The 19,911-nt window shown below is 42.7% G+C and overlaps 2 protein-coding genes across 3 annotated transcripts; one reads left to right on the top strand and one right to left on the bottom strand.

Annotated features, from left to right (window-relative positions):
• Nucleotides 1–2,430: 2,430 nt before the first annotated feature.
• zic4 (zic family member 4) lies at nucleotides 2,431–8,163 on the bottom strand. Of its 2 annotated transcripts, XM_043226553.1 has the most exons (3): nucleotides 6,346–8,163; nucleotides 5,605–6,237; nucleotides 2,431–3,611 (listed from the first exon to the last, which is right to left on the bottom strand). In XM_043226553.1, the coding sequence occupies exons 1-3, from the start codon at nucleotides 6,767–6,769 to the stop codon at nucleotides 3,172–3,174; spliced, it is 1,497 nt and encodes a 498-aa protein (XP_043082488.1). In that variant the 5' UTR covers nucleotides 6,770–8,163; the 3' UTR covers nucleotides 2,431–3,171. The 2 variants fall into 2 exon arrangements, with proteins under 2 accessions (XP_043082488.1, XP_043082487.1); XM_043226552.1 differs by having other exon boundaries at nucleotides 5,605–8,163.
• Nucleotides 8,164–11,033: 2,870 nt separating this feature from the next.
• Nucleotides 11,034–14,324, top strand: zic1 (zic family member 1 (odd-paired homolog, Drosophila)). The gene is made up of 3 exons (XM_043226554.1): nucleotides 11,034–12,283; nucleotides 12,701–12,864; nucleotides 13,188–14,324. The coding sequence occupies exons 1-3, from the start codon at nucleotides 11,314–11,316 to the stop codon at nucleotides 13,383–13,385; spliced, it is 1,332 nt and encodes a 443-aa protein (XP_043082489.1). The 5' UTR covers nucleotides 11,034–11,313; the 3' UTR covers nucleotides 13,386–14,324.
• Nucleotides 14,325–19,911: the final 5,587 nt, after the last annotated feature.

Raw genomic sequence — 19,911 nt, 5'->3', positions numbered from 1 at the left:
CACGCGTAGTTACTATGTAATTACGCGTAATAATTATACCGTGCCTTTGCATTTTAAAAAATGCGCCACGACTAAATAAATAAATAAATAAACGGGGCGTCCTAGCACTTTTTAAAAAACGTTCATTCTATATAATATTTAATAATTCGTACGCACAATCGAAACTGAACGTTTAAAATGCTCTCCGTGTTCGTGTATAAGGCACGTCACGAACCATGCCTGTCTTGGCTTTGCTTGTTTCTTGTTATTTCGCCAAAACCGAATCCTCGCGACCCTCACTCGAGAAATCAAAACCGTGAAAGCCGAGCCTTACAAAACGCGCATTATTTATTTATTTATTTATTGAACGCCAGCAAGCGTTCGTTCGTTCAAGTCTCGTTCAAGTCTCTAAAACCAGCTCCGGGTTAGTTAGTGTAAGTGAGCTGGAGGTTGCGCGGGGGGGCGGGCAAAGAGGTCTAAAAGTAGCCTATTCTATTTTAACCTGCTTTGTGTTATCGGCTAATTTATATATTTATTTATTTGTCATTGCACCTGTCCTGTCATTTCGCATGCGAATTCCAGTCAGCCCTTGTCATGTAATTATGACATTAAATAGAGCGTTGAATGGTGTGGAGAGAACCGCTAATCCCCTATTAAAAGAGCTTTGTTAAATAATGCAGGACAGTTTCCGGAAGTGTGATTATCGCCTCAATTATTTCACAAAGAAATTATATTTCACACTCAAATGAGCCCTGGCTTGCATTTAACAAAGAAGTTTTTTTAACTTCCTTTACAGAGGCAGGCTGTTGCTTGATGTAATCAGAATGTGAATTCATAGTTAGGCCATGTTGTGAAAAGTGAATAAACTATAGTTGAACTTTTAGTTTGAAGTTTTTTTTTTAGTTAAACGAAAGCGTCTTGTGTTTCAGTGGTTTCAATACACACTTCTAAGTGTTTCGTTTGTATTATTATTATTAGCAGCAGCAACAGCCTGTTTATTATTATTATTATTATTATTATTATTATTATTATTATTATTATTATTAATAATAAGAATAACAAGAAAACTGTTTGCGCTATAACTAGCTACTTTAAGGCTGTTTTTTCGAAATGATTAATTCCTCATGTGTAATCGTGTTTTCCAAAACAGTTCAACGCTGCTGGATGCAAATGTTTATAGGCCCACTAACTACAGAGCGGTTGGCTAACCGGAAAGAGAACACGGAAAGCGGATTCGATACTATTCCAAAAAAAGAGAGGAACTATTGAAAAAGAAACATACATTGTCCTGTCCCCTTTAATTGCGAGCTCGGCACGCGGACGAGCGCGCGCGCCCTCCAGGCTCGAGAGAGGCGGCCCGTCGACGGTTTATATCGCTTGGAAGCACTTGATTCTGGTCAAACTCGTCTCTTCTCGTTCCGCTGAAAGGGATGAAAAAGTCGAAACGCGTTTGAAAAGATCGCGCGATCGAGACGGTGACGCGGAGAGGCCTTTCCATGTCATCGGCGTCGTTTAGACGACACGCAAGAATCCCCCTGATAATAAAAAACACTTCAAAAGGTCCTTGCTTCAATTGAGACCGAGCTATCCCTTTCTCCCGCTTTCCCGCTCTATTTATTTTACGCTATATACAACAAAGAAGTTTAAAAGCTAAACGCGCTACGTCCAGTCACACACACACACACACACACACACACACACACACACACACTTGAGCAAATACGACTCGTGACGTTTTAAAGCCGGCAGAGAACGTAACGATACAAATAAAGTTATGAGGCTGCTCGATATAGTAGATTCCCGCATTCGCCTGACTAATAATACGATACGCACCGGTCACAAGTTGTTAGTTTACTGTAAAAGTTAAAAAAATTAACAATTGTTGACAATTATTTCCACAAGGTCTCTCGATGTTTGTCAAACCAAGAAAATAAAAACAAATAAATGTCCGTTTAAATTAAGTCAAGGCGCGTTTTCGTAGTTTTCTTTCTTCTGAGGAAATATTACGTTCTTTCTGACAAAACGGAATCTACAGCCCCGAAGCCCATACTATTTAAATCTGACTCGGCTTCTGCTATAGAAACCTTAACTCACCATGAAGATTCACCGTCGCGAAAAAAAATGTCTCTTTGTATAAAAGCCCCTTTGAAGTCTGTGTGAAAATATGCAACTCTTTCATCAATTGCTGCCCATGTAATTGGAGTGTAAAGCTGGAGTATATTTGTGTGTATAAGCGATACAAAAGGATATAAAACAAGTTATCGCTGAGGGATTCGCTAAGAGAATTAAAATCATTTTAAGTTGGCTGGCGTTTGCTATCATGGCATTTGCTTTTACTGTTAAGTCGTTTTAGGAACGTGCATATTCTGATAATTTATGCGTTTTAATTTAAATATAACGTAATTGAATTAAATAATTTTTTTTTTTTACTTAAGTGTAATGTAGGAGATCTTTTAGCTTTGCATCATACACAGTTTATTCAAAATACTGACAACTTACAAGGCATTTCGGTACACATTTTAAGGTCTCTTCTGATAATTCATATTTTTTCATAAAAACGGATTGCTGACAGGTTTTACAAAATCACAAAATAACCACATTGATTAATGACCAATCATAAATGAACCGTCATATCAAATACAATAACGCTGTTTCCGTCGAATCGGCTTGGCTGGCGAAAGCGCAAAAAGAGGAAAGAGTCTGCGTCGTTATGAAATCCGAATATTAATTTTGTACAAAGTATAGTAGCAAACATTTAAAAATCGCCGAAAGACAAAACCTTACAAAAAAATTACTGTTCACACGTGGACATTAAAACGTCGTCATTTACAGCTGTACAGGTTTAATAATTAAGCACTTTGGTTCAATGATACAAAAAAGGAAATTCTTTACCGATTGAAAAATAAATTAAAAAGATATTGAAATCAAAGCGGGATTTACAAAAATAATACAGTGACATGCGTACGGTGAGGTACACTATTGGGAAACATAGACACTCGGGACGTGTTTTATATCGATTGGTGGTTGGGGGCAGTGACATTAGCTGTCAAAGGGCCAGTGCATCCTTCAGTAAGGCAGTAAAAAGTGAACAAGCCTACTCTAGAACCGAGTTCCACAGGCGTCCGAAGCGGACCGTCCAAACGAGATAAGATGTCATTTTTAGTCACTTTGCCAAAAGGACGTTACATTTTGCTAGAAGGCGTCCCTCCGTTCGGGATTGCCGTACGTTGGCCCCTCCGTATGGCCCGGCGTGGATGAGCCGCTGGGTGGGGTCTGAGGGCCGCTGGCTCCCGAGCTGTGACACACGTACCATTCGCTTAAATTGGCCGGCTGGGACGACGACGAGAGGGGCTCGGAGAGCGCGGAGGGAGCTGGCTCTCGTCCCAAGTCCGATGAAGGAGACACGAGGGACGGAGTCGACGATTCGTAACCCGAACTCGGAGGTGGAGACTTGCAGTGCACCTTCATGTGTTTTCTCAGAGAGCTGGGATGCGTGTACGATTTGTCACAACCTCTGACTTTGCAGTTGTACGGCTTGTCGCTGGTGTGTACGTGGGAGTGCTTTTTCCGGTCGCTGCTGTTGGCGAACCGTCTGTCGCAGCCGTCGAACTCGCATTTGAAAGGCTTTTCACCTAAAACAACAAAACATTTGTGACAGTGATCAGTGCGGGTTAGTGAAACGCCCTTCTCGTCGGTTCGACTGTACAGGCTAAACCGGGTCACGAGGGCCCCATGATATCGCGATTATCTTTTTTACTGCTCTGTCTGCTCTCGTGGCAGGCCCCTCGCGACCGGGACTCTCAGACGGCGATGATTTCTTTTCACAATTACAGATTATTGGCCGTCCTTTCTTTAAAGGCCGCGCGCTCTCCTAGTAGTTTCATTTACCTTTGGAATGTGGAGCGGAAAGATCTCATAAAATACATCTGATCCACCGTCTAAACCGCCATTAGGCCTGTCCCTCCGTAACCATAATAGCTGCCGGAGAAGGCAGCCAGGCAATAGAAATGTTTGAATTAATTACATTTAATCACATCACGCTTATTTCCGAAGGACATAAGCTCCAGGAGTTTATAAGACTGCGTAATTGCTGCTGTCTAATTACAGTTGCTTGCTGAATATCAATTTGACCTTCAGCTGTTGGGCCGAGAAAGCCAATCAAGAATATTAGTGTACTACAAGAAAGCAGCGAGGAAGAGACCCTTGGGAAACCATATCCATAACCAAAGATTCAAATACCGCCCAAGCAAGAAAATAACCCGGCTGCCCTGGGGAATGTAGCACGGAAATAATAACACACAACCCTGGCTACGCATAGAATCCGAGAGAAACCGTTCTCCTGGATGTAGCTTCTAGCGAAACGTTACACGTAGCGGCGTTACTTTCTATGCAAAAAAAAAATAAATAAACAAATGCCAAACCTGAAATGAATAAAAAGTAATAATAAGTCTCCCAGTCGCGCGTAGCTGCCCACAAAGCATAAATATTAATAACAATATAATACGAAACCTAATGCATTTCAGTCGTATGTTGCATATAGTGCCACACGCGCGTTTTAAGTCACGTTTGATTTGCTCTTTCAGAACTTTGATGCCGACTTGTTGCATCTGCAAGTTTTGCCAGCGCTCTATGCTTCCTTGCAGTTCGGAAATGCACGCGAAAGACTGCACGTCTGATGTCCCTCGGTGCAATTAACGACAGTCGTTTTGGACGGTTTCTTTCTAAATCCAGCTTTAGGAAGGGAAAGGCTAGTCAGCAAGGGTAGGCTAACTGGCTAACACACACACACACACACACACACACACACACACACAAAGCTGCAGTGTAAGCAAAACAAGACACTAGCCTGCCTAAAATGCTACCATACCCCTGTAGATCGTTCCGAAGGGATAACCGAGTACTTGAACAAACGTGCTGTTTTGCTGTAGTTTTTTTAACGAGTGTTTGCGGTTTCCAAAACGTAGCAAAGGAGTAGCTTATAGCACTTTGCAACGTGACCATAAATGCTTGCGTACAACTCAAGAGTAATTGTAATATAAACAGATGACGTCCATAAACGATTTAACGCGGAATAGAAATAATTCAGAGTTTGTTTTTTTTACCGTAAGGCAGCAGCACCCCGCCGCTACGTCTTTTATTTATCATTACAGCGTTATTATTTTGGTCAGGCGACCAAACCGGACCCGGTAGGCCCCAAAACGCGTGGATGTGTCGCAAAGCTGTAAGCGATCCGACGAAGTGAGGGGTGCGTTATTTTTACAACACGCCTGATTAAAAAAAAAAAAAAAGCAAGTAAACCAGAAACGGTAACGCGGTGCTCCACCTGTGTATGTTCTTTTTTTTTTTTTAAACGGTTGAAATCATATTCTGTTGGCGTAAACGAATACTCAAATTCATCAAATGACATTTGACAGCGGTGATAATGCAGACGCTGTTCTGCGAAAATCCTTTATGGGCATATATACATATATACGTATTATTTTTAAGTCAATCTCAAAAGCGTATTTTAATAAACCAGTTGCCGTGCATCGATTCAGCTTCTTTTGCAGTACGTCTTTAGTGACGGAGGAGTTTTACGAGCGTTTAACCGAACAGTCCTAAGGGACTGGAAATCAAGCCACTGACCTGTGTGCGTCCTCTTGTGTATTTTCAAGTTTTCCGATCTGGCAAATACTTTTCCACAGCCGGGGAACGGACACGGGAACGGTTTCTCTCCGGTGTGCACTCTGATGTGATTCACGAGTTTGTACTTCGCTTTGAACGGCTTTCCCTCTCGCGGACACTCTTCCCAAAAACAGATGTGGTTCGCTTGTTCCGGTCCTCCGACGTGCTCCACGGTCACATGCGTCACCAGCTCGTGCATGGTGCTGTAAGTTTTGGAGCAAAGTTTTTTCGCCGAGTGCTCCGGCTCCAGCCACTTGCAGATGAGCTCTTGCTTGATCGGCTGCCTCATGTATCGGAAAAAAGCGCCGGCTCCGTGGTGGTGGTGGTGGTGGTGGTGCGCGCTGAGATTCATGTTCAGGTTGAGCCCGCCGTATCCGTGCAGAGGAGAAGCGGCGAACGGGTCTGCCCTGGAGCTCGCTACTTGACTCAAATGATCAGACCGAACGTACATTTCGGCAGGTATTCCTAACCTTATTTGTCCGTTCAAGGCTTGGCCACCTGGTGCTCCGGTAGACGGTTGCTCGTGATGAAGTCCAGGGAAGAGCGTATGGTTCCCAGGGTCGGGGTGATGACCATAGTGTCCCGGATAGCTACCTGTTGTTGAGACAAACATTCCGTGGTGAGAGGCTGAACCAGAAGTCTGATCGGTCAGCACGGGCATGGCTTGAGCTGTCAAATCTCGGCGAATGAGGAAGTCCCTACCTGCGGATAGCGCCTGGGCCGTGTGAGACATAGAGTACGGGACCGTTGCCGCCTGCACCGGGCCAAAAGCTCCCGTTTGACTGGAGACCACTTCACTGTGGCCTGCAATATGATGATTGTGGTGGTGATGGTGGTGGGGATAATGATGGGTTGGGCTGATTTTGAGGGCCGCGGAGTGCCCCATGTGTTCTGGCCCGAATGGACTCGGCCCCAGGCGGGGTTCCGCAGTCATCTCCCCAGGGTGCGAGTGAGCCATTGAGTGTGGATGGCTGCTGAACCCCGGGAAGCCTGTCACGCTCTGAGGGGTATGGTGGTGATGATGGTGATGGTGGTGAGCCCCTGCCAAGTCAACTAATCTCAGCGTCGTGTTCCGTTTGGAAAACGCGGGGTCCATCACAGGGCTTCCCAAAGCATCCACGCTCATTACTCCTAATTTTAGAATAACTTGACAGCAGGCAAAATAATAATAATGATGATGACAAATATATTTTAATCGCTTTGAAGAATACAGAAGACGGAAAAAAAAATTAAACTTCCCCTAAAGTTTAGTCGCTATCTCAGTGCCTACGTGGAATCCCATTCGGTTGAGAGGCAGCAGCAGGACGCTTTGATATACTGAATAGAGATTCATGGTAGGCGCTGCAGCCCGTGGAGCCAAACAATCACCGAGCGCTCTAATTGGTCAGAGCTCCGTGATTGACGTCACTCGTGACAGTTTCCAATGCGAAGAAAAATGTTTTAGTGACAGCAAACAGAGAGCGCGCATGCGCCGAGCCTCAGGCAGCGGATGAAAAAAAATGTTTTTGTTATGCAAAGGTTATTGTACTTTTAACTGCAATCTCGAAGTTACATCGAAGCAAAGTAACCTTTCTTTATATTACAGCTGTGGAAAACCGGCGAGCGAGCTCTTAGCAGCTTACCGCAACAATGGCCTTTCACGCAAAAAAAATAAAAATAAAATGCGACGCGAGCTCAGTCTGGCGGTCCGTTACAGAGAGCGCGCGAAGAAGCTCCGCAACAAAAACGTCCGAAACGGCGGTCAGTGCGAAGTTGAAGCTCGCGAGTTTCACGCGCCTCGCCCGGGCTCCGTTTTCTCTGCGTTTAACCCTTTTGTCGAGAAAAAAAAAAAAAAAAAGTTTTCACACCTCCTTTTTTTCCCCTCTAACGCCGCTTCTGCGTCGTCATGGGATCGGTGTCTTGTGAAAAGCGCGAAGGTCGCCTATTGTCCGGAGAGGCAAAAAAAAAAAAAAAAAAAAACGCAAAAGACCTGTTGTTATGATCGGGGGTAATTTTCGGCCTCGGTTGTTCGGCGGCGGCGGATCAGGCACGCAGGAGGTGGTGCTTCATCAAAAGTGTACGGGGCAGCGGAGAAGTCTTGGCAAAATAGCTAGAGTAGCTGCTGAATAAAAAAAAATCTCAATGCGGATCTAATCCGGTCTTTTCCCCGTGCGTAAAAAGCTGATCGCGGCAGATTACCTACCGATTTTTAATAAACGCGCTGTTCGACGGTGCACCTGTTATAAATAAAGCGCGACCGGCTGTTGCGTTTGTCTTGTGTGGAAAGGTTGAAAGCAAATGGACAGTGGCCACCTCGTGAAAACAGGCTCAAGAGTTTTAGTAACATTCTTTGAACTTTTGCATAGAAGGAGGCATTGCGCGCGGATGCTAATCTTACGAGAAAAGAAACTGGATTATCATATATGGCCGGTGAATGTAAATCATATTTCCACAAGGTCTAACATAAGTTAAAAGTTTAGTGCGGTGCTTCACAACAACATGCAAGCTATCTATTTATAATTACATCTAATAAAGTGTGCGGTTTAATATGTTTATCTTCCACAATCATGGTTATATATATATATATATATATATATATATATATATATATATATATATATATATATATATATATATATAATGTATATATGTGTGTGTGTGCATGTTGGAAGCTGAAACTTTTTTTTATTTTTATAAAGTAATCAAAAAAGTAGCATAGCATGTTACTTAAAACCGCTTGACCTTGTAAATAAAAGTTTAAGGCTATTGTTTGTTTCTTTGCGTGGCATTGAACGTATTTTTCCAATATGCAGCGAATTAAGCCCCAAACAGGCTCTGTGTCACAGCGGTTTAAATCACGGCGAGGAGGTGAAAGAAGTTTTTGGTGAATGGAACGTTTCCTCCTTTGCACAAAAGGCGCTTAAATGCAGGATTCGAATACGGAATTATTAGCTTAATTGCAACAGTTCGAAGCTTTATCGCAATCAGAGCGGCCGGACGCAAATAGGAAGTGTTGGGTGAGATTACCAAAAAAAAGGTCAGGCAGGTTAGTATAGGATATATGTCAGAAATCATCAGTTTGATCTTCGTTGGATTATACGTGAGGCAACATTTAGACTATATTGGTGCACATATGTCTGGATGAAAAATGGAAACTGTTAACACCCCCTCCCCCAGCTCACTTTGTTTAGTAACTTCATTTAAAGGTATATAGTGCGTTTTACGCGGACGGATACGGCATGGGAGCGCAGAAAGACATACGTGACATAACATAAAAGTTTTTTTTTTTGGATTGCAAGACTCCTAAATCGCATTTCACGGGAACACAACTTCATCTGAAGGCCACTGTTGATCGTCTTATGTCCACGCATTGCTATAACGCGCCAACTTATTCTGAAAATCCACAACTGCAGTCTATTAAATTAATAAAAGCGCGCGACCTCGGACGTTCCCTCAACTTTAGGCGGCTTTGTTTTAATCGGGGTCGAGATGCATTCAATTATCGATGCAAATAAACCGGTATTCCCTCGAGAAAGGCCATGAATTGATCTGTCAGACCTCTAGTGACAAAACCACACCACCCGTGTCATAAATAAGTAAACACCGCGTAAACTATGACAAATAGCGAAGACGTTAGTCAGGCGGCTGGGGCTCAGGGTCCATGTCGCGTTCTTCAGGCGTTTCTTAAGCGCCTAACGAAAAGTTTATTTTCAGCTACTTTTTTTTGCTGGGTGGAGGGGAAAACGTGTTACGAGATATAAAGCGAGTTTGATTTTACAAGAAAGGCGATGGAATATAAATATATATATAAAAGTTCCAAATCACTGTATTGATTAAAAATTCCAATGCAGCAAAATTCTAAGAAATGTCGGCAACTCCAACTGTTAACTTAACAATAATTATTTTAAACGATCTTGGGGGGAATTGCTTGCCATTGTGAGAGTTTTAGTAAATATAACTGAATTGCTTTAATTAAACATAATGCCACTTAATGAGCAAGTAAGTTTTAAATGAATAAAAAACAATGCGTTATTCCACATTACACCAACCCTTTCAAATGTGTCCAGTTTTTAAGGTATTAATTGTTGTTTATGAACAAAGCCAAAACATTGCTAGTTTTTTTTATGCTGCTCAGTAAATATTTTCCAACGATTCCAGCCTCCAAAACTTATTTCGTCCCCGCGCTACGAGTCTTCTTACCGTTTTTCACCTGTTGAAGATACCGTCCAGATTTCTTTTATAAAGATAACGTCCTTCAGACCAAACATGCAACTCAACAGCTTCGCCTGGCTCTCTCTCTCTCTCTCTCTCTCTCTCTCTCTCTCTCTTTCTCTCTCTGGAAGGAGTTTGGGAGTGTATAGAGCTGAAGGCTGCAGTCTGGATGATATTTTAATGGTTCGTCTGTTCATGCGGCTTTGAACTCCAGCCGCCGGAGTTTCCTGCAGAGAGAAATCCCACTTCACAACTTCCACAACCCACAACTTTTACACACACAAGGGTGATACATTACGGCCTTAATCTTTCAAAAACATAGGTTAAAAATATGAATAACGGAAAGAGACACCTCGTTCGCAGGTTTGAATCTATTATTTGAAGTTTGAAGGCATCTGCGGAAGGCCTACTGAGCGCGCAAAGCGTGCGGCGAGTTTGAAAGAAAGAAGTAGAAGAAGAAAAAAATACTTGGAAGGCAGTGAGGTTCTCGTTTAAAATATTTAATGCGAATGTCAAAGCAATTATTACATTCCAACGACAGTAGGATACAAGCGTTTTGCGTTTTAACTTCATTAAAGCGATGCATGCAAAGAAAGTCAACCAAACGTGAAATGGCCATCATGCATCCGTTGCATTTAGCATCTTTATAAATATCTGTATGTTTGATATTTTGTAGCGTTGGCGATTTTGTGCGTGCGTTTTACTAAAAGCCAGCGACTTCAACTTGAGGTGTGTTTTTTTTTAATCGCACGCGTTTACGGTAAAATCACGTTTTTCGGGAGGAAACGCACGAGTTCCACACCTCCAAGAACGGGCTGCGCATCACATTTCAGCCGGTGTTTACTAGATGCGCGCCAGGTTCTTCTCAGAGCATCAGGCTTCCACGTAAGTAGGCCAAACGTGGAAGCACTCCGTCTAAGGACAAAAGCTATTATTCGGCCATGCATTCACTAAACTCTGTTTTCTGAATTTCAACATCCAGAGCAAAATCACAGTCAGCAGCCTCCCGACAATCCCATAGATTGATGATGTAAACCGACCAATCGCACTGATGCTGAGGCATGGCGGGCTGTTATTTGGTGAGTGAATGTTAGTAGGGGGAGTGCGCCCTCTCCAATGATGGTCCAAGCACGGGGTCACGTGCTGCCCCCCTCCTTCCCCATTCATCAGGGGTGGACTGTGTTGTCTTTTCAATTCATTTATCTGCAGGAATGATTGCGACTATCAGTCTGAAGCTCACCGCCTGACTGAGGAGGTGAAAGTTGCGCCACAGGAAGATAAACCGCAAAAGACAATATTGCACATGATTTGCGTGCGCATCGGATGAGCAGGAGAGGGAAATTCCTCTCCACTAAAAGTAAATAGGAATAGGGGATCGGAGTTCGCCTCGCCTCGCACAGACTCGAGTCAGAGAAATAGCAAGCAGAGACAGTTGCTAGAGATTCTTCCTCTCTCAGTCTCCTCCGCTGCAGACTGAAGATGCTCTTGGACGCAGGACCACAGTATCCCACCATTGGAGTGACTACTTTCGGCTCCACCAGACATCACTCAACAGGCGAAGTTACAGATAGAGAAGTGGCTTTGGGTATCAATCCGTTCGCCGACGGTATGGGCGCTTTTAAAATCAACCACAGCTCCCACGACCTCGGCTCCGGGCAAACGGCGTTTTCCTCGCAAGCGCCGGGCTACGCCGCCGCCGCTGCCCTGGGACACCATCATCACCCCACTCATGTCAGCTCGTACTCCACCGCCGCTTTCAACTCCACTCGGGACTTTCTCTTTCGCAATCGAGGCTTCGGAGACGCCACGAGCGCGCAGCACAGCCTGTTCGCCTCCGCCGCTGGAAGTTTCGCCGGACCGCATGGACACTCCGACGCCGCCGGGCACCTGCTCTTCCCGGGACTGCACGAGCAAGCGGCCACGCACGCGTCCTCCAACGTGGTGAACGGTCAGATGCGCCTGGGCTTTTCCGGGGACATGTACGGCAGGGCCGAGCAATACGGTCACGTCGCGAGCCCCAGGTCCGAGCACTACGCCTCGACGCAGCTGCACGGCTACGGCCCCATGAACATGAACATGGCTGCCCATCACGGGGCAGGGGCCTTCTTTCGCTACATGAGACAGCCCATAAAGCAAGAGCTCATCTGCAAATGGGTCGAACCGGAGCAGCTGACGAATCCGAAAAAGTCCTGCAACAAAACTTTCAGCACCATGCACGAGCTCGTGACCCACCTGACCGTGGAGCACGTCGGGGGAACGGAGCAGTCGAATCACATTTGCTTTTGGGAAGAATGTTCCCGGGAAGGGAAACCGTTTAAAGCGAAGTACAAACTCGTGAATCACATCAGAGTGCACACCGGAGAGAAACCGTTTCCGTGTCCGTTCCCCGGCTGTGGAAAAGTATTTGCCAGATCGGAAAATCTGAAAATCCATAAAAGAACACACACCGGTAAGAAAAGCATTCCCCACGCATATCCATTACCGATAACATTTTGCGTTTGCGTGTAGAAATTATGGGACTCGAAACGGTAAGCAAACAACGCTAATATTATTTGGCAATTGTTTCCTTATATGCTTCTTTGCCCTATCGATAATTGTCGAGTGTTATTATTATTATTCGCATTCGATGTGTGTTATATAACACCCGGCTGATCAAACATGTAAAAGTACAGCAAAGCAACGTAAACAATCGGGCGAAATTTAAAGAGATGTTTTTGTGAGCCCGGGGTTTTTTTTATATACGCGTTTATATTAATCGCATTCATTTGCTGTGTTTATGCATCTCAAAAAAACCCCGCTAATAACAGTAAACGCGCTGGCCTCCTAAAATGCGTGTTTTGAGAGATGTTTGCTCTGTTTCTGTTAGGTGAAAAACCTTTCAAGTGTGAGTTTGAAGGCTGTGACAGACGCTTTGCGAACAGCAGCGACCGCAAGAAACACATGCACGTCCATACTTCAGACAAACCGTACCTCTGCAAAATGTGTGATAAATCCTACACACATCCCAGCTCCCTCCGGAAACACATGAAGGTAACAATCACAACGCACTATTTATCCCACTTACATTTTTTAAATTGTTTATTTTACCTTTGCAATTTTTTTTTGTTGCTCTTGTTAATTTAAAAACGCTCTCATTTGCTGCCTCTCATTTTAATTTCCTGAAGAATGAAGTTGCACGCGCGAAAAAAACCAAACGCGATTTTGATCTTAAAAAGCATCGCCGTGATCCAAGCGCGCGTCTAAACGCAGCCTGGCGGAATATCGGCGATGGCGTTTACGAAGCGCGTGTGTGATATTACAGTTTTTTTTTTTTTTTTTTTACCTCCACTGATTTATGTTCGCCTTGGACTCAGGTTCACGAGTCGTCGTCTCAAGGATCCCAACCCTCCCCGGCAGCCAGCTCCGGCTACGAGTCCTCCACGCCGCCCACCATCGTGTCCCCTTCCACAGAAAACCAGAGCAGCAGTTCCATATCACCAGCGTCGTCCACAGTTCACCACACGAGCAGCCACAGCACCCTTTCGTCAAATTTTAACGAATGGTACGTGTAAATATTTTCAAAAAGACTGCAGAATTAAGACTGCTTTGGAACCAAGACTCAAAAAAAAGTCAGCCTATTCTCGCGTGGACCTACATACACACACAATGTGAAGAATCTGAAAAGGTTTTCTCAAACCCGCAGAGAGCTGCGCATGGACTGGGTGTGCGACGCTCCCGACAGCTTTTTTAATTTTTAATTTTATTTTCTTCTTTCTGTTTTTTTTTTTTTTCTCCCCTTCATATTTTCGGAAGACTGCACAGAACTCCAATTGCATGCTATACCAGCAGGTCACAGCCTGTTTTTTTTTTTTTTTTGTTTTTTTTTTCTCTCTCCTCCTTCTTCTTTTTGTACATAAAGATTCGCCTAGTTCAAAATGTAATATTTTATTTTGTAAATAGTCATAATACAGTTTAAGGGAATTTGTGAAAAAACGTGGTCCCTAGATATATGGAAAATGAGATGGTTTTACGAATATTTGCGATGAATAGTCTTGACTGAAAAGAATGTTATAGTTTATGTGTACCAAATGTGAATTACCCAGTATTACCACAGTCTACACGTTTACCTAACCGATTAGTATTAATGTGCTTTTGTATCCAGTGCAACATTTCGTCTCCAGTCCAGTCTGAGTAGCACACAGTTGTTGTTATTTAATGTCATGTCGATAAACCGTGTAGTGAAAGCCTGAAGCTCCGTGTCAATCTTGTTTATGTAAGTGATAAAATATAAAACTATCTGTCTGCTGCATTGGCAACTGCAAGAAATTATTACTTGTATATAACTCAATTTTCCATATTTATCCGCATGTAAAGGACCGGTAACACATGTTAGAGATAATCGGTATTTATGGAAAATGCGTTCGTAGGGTATGTAAAATTTAGTTTACAAAATAATGTTTGGTTACTTTTCGTACAACATTAAAGAATTAAACGTACAACAAAAACAAAAATGCCTTCAACACTTCATTTCTCGACTGTGCTTTAAATACCCGACGAGGTAACCCCACAAGTTAACCTGTTTATAATTTCGAAAGACTAAACTAAACCGCGGCGTAACCAGGACGACGGTAACCCCCGGCGTTAACAAGAGTTGGGATTTAACGCTTAAAGGAGGAAACGCGAATCGCGCGAATCAAAATGACACTTCCGCCCTGCGTAAAACCGGCGCCTGCTTTTACATTTCGCCCCTCTTGATTCAGCAGGACGAATTATTTTCGAAGTCATTTAATTTCACTTTGTACCTCTCGTTATTGAATGAAAATTAGGCCCCCAGAGTGGCGTTTTAACGCGTTGCAACGTCAAATCGTGACGGATTCGCTTCTCGTTTAAATAGTTTGCATTAGTTAACTCTCGTCACGGCCTTATATAATTACGCTTGGTATATGGTAGGAGTGTGAAGGGACTTCGGGCCAAGACGAGAGTCGCTGTTTGGGCTTTTGTTCTCGGTTGCGACTTGCTTGATCGCCCCATTAGGCACGTCAAGATCACGGGCGACCTTAATATAGCCGGCGCGCGATTCTCGCAGAGCAGATTTCGCCAACTGCTAAAGACGCGGTCTGGGTGCTAAAAACCTGCTAAACGACGTATCGTTTAAAAAGCGGCGAGTTTCACCGAGCTTCGGAAAGCGCAAAGTTTTCCAGAACGAGAAAGGTAGCGTCTACCTACGGACTGGGAGGAGGGGGGTCCGGGCAAGCGCGCGGGCCGCGCTATTAGGAGTAGCCCGCTACGCCTGCGTGCAACTTTTCGCGCGCGTGTCTCGGATAACACGAGATCATTAGCATGTGCAAATTTAAACTGCGCCCCGAGGCCACGAAACTAATGAATCGAGCGTCGCAGTGTTTCTAATTCGCGGCCATTTGGATGTATTTTTGTTTTTAGATGCGATCCGACGACCCAGTCGCTTAAAGGAAAACGCGACGTACGCCACAGTGTTTACACGTTCCTCTTGGGGGTGTGCGCGAGAGCGGGCCGCCGCGCGCGTGCATGCGCGTGAGAAATAGCCCACCGACAGGAGGAGATACCGACTTCGGGAAAATATAAACATATTGGCACATCAAACAGTAGGGGCGAACGCGGAATGCATTATGTCGGAGGTGATTTTTTTTTTCGAAATATGTTCATATTCTCCCTCCACGGGTTATTAGGTTTTGAGATATGTGAATGATGGTAATAAAATGAATTGTTCGACTCTATTTAACACTCTATCTATTCAAACGTTCTGGTACATTTTCATTCATGCACCGTTAGAGTAGTAGTAGAAAGTGTTATGTATTGATCCGTACGATGGAATGCACATTTCTGAAGGAAGTCGTTTCGCTCGCCTGTTATCCTCATTACTCCTATTTCCCTCCAGAAAATAAAAGCACAATCACACCCATGGACAAACGCCATTACAACGCGGCTGTGTTAGATTATTTGACGGATACGACCGTTAAATAAGATATCAGTGCCTGTTTTTGTCAGTTGGTAACCCTAATATTCAAAACTGAATTTAAGACAAACTAGCTATTTTAAAAAAGGCATCTATTTAGACACGTCTAATAGCGTCACGTTAAAGGCGCACAGAACGTAAAACGATAAAGCCGTGAATATTTTTATTTTTATTTTTGCGTCGTTTTGGACACAAACACTTTCGTGAAAACTTTGAATGAATTGTCACAAGCGATACACGTATGACGCTTTACGAAAAATATAAAAATGAATCTGAACGGGGCAAAACAAAAAATAGACATAAAAAATATTAAATATAAATCGAAGGCCCTGGCGCCTGCTCGGAAACCAAAATAGTTTCTCAGTGAGGAAGACTAAATAATTTGATAATGAGCTGCTTTTTCAGTTAAGCAGAGAATAAAATTAGCGTTTAATTTGATCAAGACTAGCTGGTTTTAATATTGAGACCCAGTCTAAGCGCGAAAGTGCGATTCAAATCAATGATTTTCTTCGTTTCATCGTCAGCCGTATTTATTTTCCTAAGCGTCTCGCTTGAGAACGAAAAATGACAACGTGCTTTCCAGCGAGTTACATAACAGTAAAAACGAGCCTTACGTAACTATTAACCTTAACCTGCACTCACGCAGCCCCGAATAACGGTTAGCTCCATATTTTTACGCCTAAGTCAGGCGTTGAGCTGCGTTTAAATTCACCGCTGAGCTTTCGGTGATTGTCGCGCAGCTGTTGTCTAGAGATGGATGCGTCGCCGTTCTTTCTCTTTAATGTAAAAGTAGCTGACGGTTTTCTCCTCTCATTCATATGCGCTTGACCTCTCTCTGACTTCGGCGCTGTCTTGTTCGGCTGAGCACGTCGCAGTGAGAGCGGGGTGAGAAAAAAAAAAAAAAAAAGACGTTTAAACTTGAACGCGGAGTGCAAATTGACAACAGTGCGCCAGAGAGTCTGTGAAGTGTGACTGTTATTTTGCATTGAGATGGATGATAATTTTCAGAGTATTTATCATTGCTTTATAAAGAAAGCGGTATGGTTTGGTAGTGCAAAGACATGCGAATGGCTCGTTCTTCTTGTTTTGATAGGTCAGGGGTGCTTGCAGAGAAATGTAATATGCAATATTGTCTCAACTAAGCGTCCGCACACTTTGTAATGATAATATTTTCTCTCTTTGCGTAGGCAATACGGTCTTATTTGTAGCTAAATACATAATTTACCTTGTTCATTTGTAATTACATGTAATTACGTGTGTTATTACAATGTAATTATATATATATTAATAATTATTATTACGATTACTATACGATTAATTAGTCTATATTTACACCGTAAGAGAAAACGCTAACGAATAACTATATTTTTGATATCCAACAAGAGACGCTTGGATAACTTAGCCAAATGTTTCTTGAGACGTAAGTCCTTTGTACACGCCACACTGTGTTTTCTTCACTCTACGCACAGCTTGGATTCACACTGCCGAAGAAAGAGCCGTCAACTAACATGAGTCATAAGGGTTTTTGTGACCCCTCCAGCATTAGTTGCGGACACCACGACACGCTATTAAGTTTGGACCACAGAAGATTTGTGGAGTCGCTGACATTGTCTATGTCGTCGTGTTCCCCTGACACGTTGCTAAATGGGGTCATTCCAATTAGTTGTTTGGGACAGGGCTGGACTTCTTCAGGGATGTTCACGCACTGTCTCGGTGTCTAGAGGGGAAAAATAACAAAACAGGAAATTCGTAAAAATCGCTGTGTTTCATTTAAAAAGCACCATCGCACGCGTTTCGATGGCAAAAACGTAAAATGTAAATTAAAACACTACGGCTATACGCGGGACATGCAGATACTAAATGTATGGAATGCTTACATTTTTAAATAACAAGGTTAAATATTAATTCGAAATATTACCGGACCGCATGTTCGCAGAATAAACAAATCGTGTTATTTTCTTTGGTTACCTGTCGTGCGGCTAAGCAAAGACTTTTTATGAGTTATGTTATTGGTGGTGGGGGGGGGTTTGGTATTTTATTTACTCGTCTCAGATGAGAGCAGCTTGTGGACATCTGCTCTTTTAATTGCATCTCATCAGTATAATAAATGTTAAAGTCTGGAGGTGAGGCAATAGATTGGAACACTCAGATAATGGCCCTTCAAATGGAGTCTCAGAAGGTTATTCATTAAAGAAGTAATTTGTAAACTTAATGCACTTATAAAATAGCTCAATATTGGGCTTTTTGCATTTCATGGCATAGACATTAAAGGCAGGGAATAAGGGAGTGCATGTTTCCAAATTAAAAAAAATAACTAGACGGCCAGACCCACGACTTAACATACGGGACAATTTCAGTGAGAAAAACACGTTTTTTAATATAAGTCGTTGTGCTCGTAAAAATGCGAGATGGACATATTGTGTGTGTGTGTGTGGGGGGGGGTTTATTTGTTTTCTAGCAAAGTGAAAAGATAATATCTCAAATAATTACGTATGGCTTTACAGAGTCGCGAAGTTCTTTAAACGTCCTTTCAAAAGAGCCTACGCTGGAACTGTATGCATTTCAAGCATCCAGTGAAGTTTTCAGGCTCTTCATTAAATCAGAATACAGAGAACTAATTAAAACATGCTGTAGAATGCTCCCCAATTAACATAATCATTGACCTCATTAATATTGTGCATTGAACCAGAGGAGGGAAGTTTGGGCTCTTTGTAATTAGATACAAAGATATGTTTGCATCTTAGGAACAGTTGTTCAGAACATCAAACACACCTTGGCATAAAGATAACAGAGAGAAGCTCATTTTGGAGGGAAAATGTTTGGATACGAAAGTTATTGAAATAGCTATGTAATCTCATATTATGTATACTTGATGAACGTTAGAGGTCAGAAATGAAGTGCGCAAGCCTCTGTTGTCGGGACCTAGAGATGACCGGAATATAATAGTTTGCTATCGGGTTACCAGTGATGAGATATGCCGATAACAATAACGTTTGATGGCTGCCTCATGCATTCCAACTTTGTTGACTATAAAACGTTTCCATTTGCAAATTGCGCACGTTAGACGTCAAGCAAATTAAGACCTTAATAGAATATGCTCTGGCAAAATTCAAATTTGGTATTAAATGACTAATAGTACAGACGTATCTACATTGAGGTTTTATTTTGGCCTCAAAAGTTAAAGCCTTGGCTTTAAAAGAGCGACAGTGTTGGAGGAAAAATAACTTCAGAGCAGAACACACACAAATCACCATCGGTGATTGAAATTCCAGAGTAGCTAGTAAAAACGTAGTAATCTGTTCCTCTGATGACCTCATGTATCGGAGTTACCACAGACTATGTAAACAAGACTAATAAGGTAAGTCAAAAAACTCAATAAATCACTTGGCATGGCTCTGTGTTCTTTGGATCTACTGACGTTCCCTAACCATTGTCTTCAAAGTGTTGTGTGTTATAATACAAACCTTTTGGAACATTAGACAAAGAATAATATATCATATCTTTCAAGTCGAAGAGAAAACATTATTTTGGCGGACTGCACATATAAGCGCGATGAACCCGTTCACGAGTTCTGCTATTTATCACAGGTGTTCGTGATATATTCATCTTATTTCAACTGTATGTTTTCCTCATGTTCCAGGACTAGAGGACAAGCTGGATAGAGATGTTTTAATTTTGCTTGCTGCACATGTCGCAACACTTCTCCATAATTTGGCATAGCAAGAGTTGGAATTTCACAATTCATAGTCTGCATTACACGGAGGCCAAACTAACAAATGTTATCTTGTCTATGCTTTTTTTCCCCCCCTTTCTCAGCCCGATACAGAATATCGACTGTTTATATCCTGTAAAAAAGCCCCAGGTTGCCCAGCTGTTAATTTTTGAAATAAAAAAATAGTAATAACGTAGTAATTACTATGTTGTAATTAAATAACAGACTTTCGAAAATTATAAACACGCACAAACCGCTGGTGCTAACATAGCTGTTGACATTCACCACACACAACATAAAATTTTATGTTAATGTATTCATTTTATATTTCCCCCTCTAAAAGTAACTACCACAGAGCAGTGTTTTATATGACACCATAAGGGACTATAACATC

Source organism: Puntigrus tetrazona, chromosome 24 (genome assembly GCF_018831695.1).
Source record: "Puntigrus tetrazona isolate hp1 chromosome 24, ASM1883169v1, whole genome shotgun sequence".
Lineage (NCBI taxonomy): Eukaryota > Metazoa > Chordata > Actinopteri > Cypriniformes > Cyprinidae > Puntigrus > Puntigrus tetrazona.
This window is presented reverse-complemented; position numbering and strand designations above follow the sequence as displayed.